This window comes from Ictidomys tridecemlineatus, chromosome 14 (assembly GCF_052094955.1).
Source record: "Ictidomys tridecemlineatus isolate mIctTri1 chromosome 14, mIctTri1.hap1, whole genome shotgun sequence".
Lineage (NCBI taxonomy): Eukaryota > Metazoa > Chordata > Mammalia > Rodentia > Sciuridae > Ictidomys > Ictidomys tridecemlineatus.
In genome coordinates, this window is record NC_135490.1 from 34,529,404 (window position 1) to 34,536,223 (window position 6,820).

At 33.2% G+C, this 6,820-nt stretch overlaps 1 protein-coding gene across 6 annotated transcripts in view; it reads left to right on the forward strand.

Annotated features, from left to right (window-relative positions):
- The window catches only part of Snx25 (sorting nexin 25), a 110,322-nt gene extending 104,885 nt beyond the window's left edge, over positions 1-5,437 (forward strand). For all 6 annotated transcript variants that reach the window (XM_040294414.2, XM_078031042.1, XM_078031044.1 and 3 more), the window contains 3 exons: positions 2,932-3,113; positions 3,828-3,928; positions 4,842-5,437. In XM_040294414.2, coding sequence (XP_040150348.2) covers positions 2,932-3,113; positions 3,828-3,928; positions 4,842-4,922 — 364 coding nt within the window. In that variant the 3' untranslated portion in view covers positions 4,923-5,437. The remainder of the gene's footprint in view (positions 1-2,931; positions 3,114-3,827; positions 3,929-4,841) is intronic.
- The last annotated feature ends 1,383 nt before the right edge of the window (positions 5,438-6,820 follow it).

Below are 6,820 nucleotides of genomic sequence, written 5' to 3' on the forward strand. Positions count from 1 at the left end.
AAGTATTTTAATTGGATAGGGAAGAAAATATCTGAATTTCTCTTGCAGAAAGCATGGTGAATTTTATGATAAAAGCTTGAGTTAGTATCAGTATTCTGACTGAAGTGGTCAGAGGATTGGGTTCTACAGAGCTCCTTTTTGATCAGGATGACTAGTTACTGTCATACAATAGTAATTGAATTAGACCAAGGTTTAGACACTAAGCCATAATGAAAATAGGATGGGCATTATATGGCAAGTATTTTCTTAGAGGGAAATAAAACTGTGTATTAACTTTTTTAGAGTTAAGATAGCATTAACATGTCAGTCCTTCTTGTTAACATCTATTATCCATGGTGGGGGTATATGGGTCTATCTAGGCCATATGTAAATTATAAACTAAGTTACATTATCCACATACATATGTATGTATACATACTTATATATATGTTTACATCTTTCTAAGTTTCATAAAAAGTGATCCACATTTTGGCCACTTATTTATGAAAACCCTGGGTCTGTTACTAAAAACTCATCAACAATAATATTAGTTTCTAGGAAATTATTGGAATTTTTAATAACTGCAAAATCATGCAGTCACTAGAAGTCAAATTGAAATTATTAGGTAGGTTCAGTTCTGAAGGGGGTCTCAAAGATTAGTCTAACTCCTCATTTTATCAGTGAGGAAACAGAATCTAAGAAATCATGTGGGTTATATGAGATTACCAGACTGGTCAGCAAACCCAGCTTGGCCTCCTGGCCTGTGCCTGCTCACTCAGCTATGTCTCAAGAGCCTCTAGGCCTGAAATTTGGAACTGCTATTATAAAAATCTTTTAAATAGTAATTCCATATTCAAAACTCTTCAGGAGATAAGCATTATGACTTCCTGCAGAATAGACATGTGAAAAAAAAATCTCTTTTTTTGTATGGTAAAATATATTTTAATATGAAATTGTCAGGTTTTCCCATATGAAAGATTAATTTATTGTTAAATATTTACGTGAGGTTAACATAATAGCTTTACCATACAGAGTTATAAATTTTTATAGGAAACAAAGAAAATTTGTTGCTCTTTTGTACTAATTTTCAAATAGAATATGTTTTCCTTGTGGTCATAAACAAAAGTTTACTTCTTTTATTTCTAAGATTTTTTAAAAAGTAGTTTAAGTTGCATTCAGGCCTTGTTTAGGTAACCTAGAATCATAGGCTTTTGTTTTAATCAGAAAAATGGCCCCTTTTACTTACCGTTTCAGTCTAAAGCAAACCTTTTAACTCTGGTGTTGACAAGCGTCAAAGAAATTTCCAGAATGACCTGATTTTTCTCAGTACTTGAGATTTTCTAATTTATTTTTCTAGTCAGTTTCAACAAATCATCTATACTTTTCCTTGTTCCTTTTTATGATATTGGCTCTTAATTATAAAATGAGCAGCTGTAGTTTGTGAGTGGTGAATACATTTGGCAATTATTTTCAAGAAGATAGGAGAGACTTGTAGAAAAATTTCAGTGATCTTTTATCAGAGAGAGACTTATGGAGCACCTGGAACTTTGCTATTTTTGCCTTTAGCAGATGATAATACATAATAAAATTATGCAGCAATGCAGGCTAGGCCTCTTGCCGTGTACCAATCGTGGTCTCATATACTAGAAGCTTACGAAGTTTCTTCCAGGTCGTGGCTCATAGAAAAATCAGACCTAAATTGACAAAAATGCATAGGTGATGTCCTTTAGTAAGGGTCACTGAATTATAAGTTGTAAATTGAAGTTTTTACTTCATTTCTTCATGGAGTGCCAGTGATTAACCCAAAAGAAAACTACAGAAAACGCAATGCTGGCATGATATTGTTTTAGGAAGGTAAGCAGGAAAGTCAGCAGATTCTTTCTGAAGGCAGGAGTGCCACTAAATTAATTAACAAAATTGTTTTACTTGGTCTAGATTTAAATTGCACAGTTTAAAAAGCAATATAGATGTACAGTTTCAAATAGAATTCATTGCAGTTTGACTCACAGTAGAGTCTAGACCTTCATTCAATAGTGATTGACTACCATGTGGAAAGAACTACTAGGCTTGAAACATGTATTTCAATAGCATTTCTGAAACCCTCATGTTATTCACTTAAAAATCTTGTTAGAAAGTCAGATTCCTTAAGAGCTTTATGATTTATTATTGTTCATGAATCAAATTTGAAGTTAGGTTTTTCTGGCACTAATAGTCTAAGATGATATTTTTTCCCATCTCATTAGAAGCTTTCTCCTCCCAACATCACTACTGTTTCTGGGCTCTCTGAACTTTAGTTTACTTGCCTCTGTAGCCAGTTAAAATTTGACTACTGAAATAAGGCTGGGTGGAAGACCAGTGTAACCAGATAAAAACCATTTATGTATAACTGCAAGTCAAACATCTGCCTAATTTTCATTCCTATGGAAATTTGCAGTTTGCTAGATGGTATTATATTTTTGAAAGAGATAATCTTTTCCCTTGCTCTGAGCATGTGAGATGCTTCCTCTGGGTTGGAGCATCCTGCCTGGTGTTATCTGCCCTAGTAACCCTTAGAGAGAACTAGTGAACAAGCTTGTTCTCCTCCAGGACTTCAGGGGCACAAGTAGGTTTTGCAGTCCACTTTTAACCATCTTAAAAGGGAACTTATGTTTTCAGTTTATAATGCTTCATGGAGAAATTAGTGCATAGTGTTATGCACAGTTAGTCATAAGCTTCAAAAAACAAACTTTTCAATTATTATCTATACAGATAAGAAGATAAGAAATCAACAATGAGTGGTCATGCAAATTAAAAATAACATTCATGGCCAGGATTTAAAGATGGAATTCCCAGTTCATTCATCAAACATTTAGATCAAACTGTATCTTAACCTATCCATTAATGAATGCCTTTTGAGAACTGAGTGTAAAATTTTTAAAAACTTCATGCAAACATTCTTCTTTCTCTTAAAAGACAAATCCGGGACACAGTGAACTGGATTTTCAGTGAGCAGATGTTGGTTTACTACATCAATGTTTTCCGGGATGCTTTTTGGCCAAATGGGAAATTGGCACCACCAACCACAATCAGAAGCAAAGCACAAAGTCAGGAAACAAAACAGAGAGCACAGCAAAAGCTACTTGAAAACATTCCAGGTGAGGCCTGGGATCTCAATCTGAGAGTTTAGAGATAAAAAGGGAATGTGAGCCCTGTTAAGATCTTCTTCATGAGGCTAGGGCTATAGTTCAGTGTAGTTCAGGGACTGGGTTCGATCCTCGCACTACATATTTATATTTATTTATAAGTAAAAACATAAAGATCCATTGATGACTAAAAAAAAATTTAAAAACAACAAAAGATGTTTTTTATTTATATCTCTCAGGAAACATTATTTACAATTTTTAAAACATTATTGTACTTTTAAAAGCCATTTTTCGTCATTTGTTAATTCATACTGAGAATCTTAAGTTTTAACTAGAGAAATGTTTTAAAGCAAATAGTAAATTTTGTGCTTTAGTAGAGGTCAGGATAAAGTGTACTGTAAAATTTTAGTAGTATTAAAAATATATTGATTTTGTTTAAACTGTAGTTTTTTTTATAAATGCCTTATATTGAAAATTCTAAATAAACTTTTTTTAAATATTTGAGAGAACTGACCATTCCTAATGCCTCAGTGCCTTTGTTTACTATGTATGTATCATGTGATATATTCATTGTGCACATTATCAATAGCAACACAGAATTAAAACTTAGTTTTTCAGGGCTGGCCATGTAGCTTAATGGTAGAGTAGTCACCTAGCATACACAAAACCCTGGGTTCAATCCCCAGCACTGCAAAAATTTTTTTTTAAAAATACTTAATTTTTCAGATACACTCCAGAGCCTTGTTGGACAACAAAATGCCCGCCATGGAATAATAAAAATATTCAAGGCACTGCAAGAAACAAGAGCCAATAAGCATCTGTTATATGTGAGTAAATTAAAGCCTGCCAGAGAAACTAAGCACTTCTGGGATTTTTATATTTCTGTTCACATATTGGAGTAGATTTTAATCCATTACATTTTATTTCTTCTTCCTTCTAACTCTCAACCCATGTTTTCTGCTTCATTTTTGTTTCTATCTCTTCATTTGGTGAAAAAGAATAAAAGTGCCCCCCAGTACATACAGCATTCTCAGCCTTATATTCTAGCTGTCTCTCCTGACTTTTGATGCAATATTTCTGCCTCCTCTGTTTTCTTTTTCTTTAACTTTTTTAAAAATTTCTTACATACATGACAATAGTGGAATGCATTACAAACATAATTATCCATTCACAACACCATTTTTCATAACTCTGTATATAAAGTATGTTCACGCAAAATATTTATGCCATTATACATGAGATCTTTTATTATTTTTTTGCATTACAACTCTTAATACACCTTTATACCACAATTTATCATATCTCTGATTGTATATAAAGTATGTTGACACCCAATTCACATCTTCATACTTGTATTTTGTATAATGATGAGGGTCTCCTTCCACCATCCATGCTATTCCCCTTCTCCCTCCCTTTCCCTCCCACCCCTATTCCCTGAGGTAATCTTCCTCCCTTGCTCTCCCTCCCAACTCCTCTGTTTTCTTAACTTCAGTAAATCAAATTTTGATCAGTCACTATTACCAACATTAAATATTGTTGTTTTATTTGACATGGTTAATAAGTCATAAAATAATCAAGTTTATATAATATTAATTCCTTTTGTTTGAGAGTCACTTGTTTACTGAGAATAATCTCTGAATTAAACTTAGACTTTTCTCTTAAGACATAGATGTTTATTTTGAGGAAACCCTTGGAGTAAAAACATACCTTTCTACTTTTTCCCCTTCTTTCTCGGTACAGGTGTTGATGGAGTTGCTGCTAATTGAACTGTGTCCTGAGCTGAAAACTCATTTAGATCAACTTAAAGCTGGTCAAGTTTGAGACTGCACAAATAAACCACCAGAGAAATGTCTGTAATAATAGACATGAAACATTTTCCTCTTTTCCACAGAGGGTCTGACTGAGAACATATTGATTTTTATTTTCATTACCTCCCTCTAGTTTTATGTGAAGCAAGCAGAATTGGGGGGAGGGGTCTTGATGCTATGGTAGGCAACAGGGAAAAAAGAAAATCTGTTTATTAATTTTTAAGTAATAAAAATACTTTCAAAAGTTCAACAATACTGATTGAAATACAACTGTTAATATGTGATAAGAAGCTAGGAAATATTTTAAATATTTATGAAAACAATTTTGTTTTAAAATGAACTATGAATATTGTACAGTTAATTTCCTCACTGAGGATTCTGAACATTCCTATGTTATTTCATGTGTACTGAAGAACATTGTTGTGCAATGCTTTGTGTAAAGTTATTGTGAAAATTTTATTGTCTTTATTTTTACCAAAGATTTCCCATAGTTTGAAGCATTTGAAGCAATAAAATATAAAAAATGAATCACAGTGCTTTATATTTAAGATGCATATCTCAGAGAGATTGAAACATGTGGGGCAGTCTACATATTTATTGAGTGCCTTTTTTTCTAGACACAGAATTAATGTGAAACCTATGACTTTTAATGCATAAAAAGAGCCAAATTAGTGTTTTAAATGAGGCATTAGGGAGGTAAGATGTGAGCTGAACCGTGGAGGCAATTAAGATAGAGAGACAGGAGTGAAGTTCTTTCAAGGAGTTTAGGAACCTGATAATCATCAAATCTTATGAACTACAGCAGGGCTTTAGGGGAGATTCAGAGTACATATTTTGTTTGATTTAATCAATCAATTTTCTTGGGCTTCATCATCTATTAGGGAGTGATAATAAAATGTCTTCTCCCTAATCTTTAGAACTATTGAAAACAAACAAAAAGGTACAAGTTCAGTTTAAATCCATAAAATAAGAAACAAGTTCTGAAAGATAAATGATTGAAACCTAGTACACTAGATTTTATCTTTGAGACTCTTCTAATTAATCTCTTTGATCCTTTTTTTCAAATGAAAATATTTGACATTTCAGGAAAACCCAAAGTTGGCTACTTACAACATAAGAATTATCCTTCAAAGGGATGTTGAAAAGAACATTTAAAATACATCCAGGAGTGAGAAGTAACATGAGATTGCTAAACCCAAAGAACTCATATAACACAGTAACTGAAAATGTCTCTCCTATGTATAACTCTATGTGATCATTTAAACTATAGTTAAGTTTATACTGCAAATGACAAAAAAGTTTTGATATCTCAACATTTATTAATAATTCTTATTTTTTCACATGATATTAGCTATAATGGGTCTTACAGAAGTTTCTTTTGTTGTGTTGTAGAGTAATATTCTAGAAGCCTCAGCTCACTTGAGTTAGACTAACTCTACTCACAGGTTATATACATATCACTGTTTACGGCACTAGTAGTTCGTAAGTAAGTGCCAGGTCATCCACCTTCTGGTAACTACAGTGAACTGAATTTTTAAATTCTGTGTTGGGTTCACATTTAGGCATAACATTTTACCACACATGACACATTATATCCTTACATTTGGGCTTTCTGAAGCCTGTTTCTTCGTTTTTGCTGGCTGTTTGAGTACTGGAGATCAAATCCAGGGCCCCGTGGGTGGAAAGCAAGTGCTTTTCCAGCCCTGAGGTCTATGTTTTAATGGCAGTTTAAAAAGTGGTCGTTACTTTGGGATGACGAAAGATAGTAGATTCATTAAATGTGCCATGAATTCAACATTTACTTCTTTATTATGTCCCTAGTTTAAGACCAGCCTGAGCAACACAGTGAGAACCAGTCCCTGTTTGAAGATTCTTGAGGAAAAGTTTTAGGAACCAGATTAAGGGTGGAGA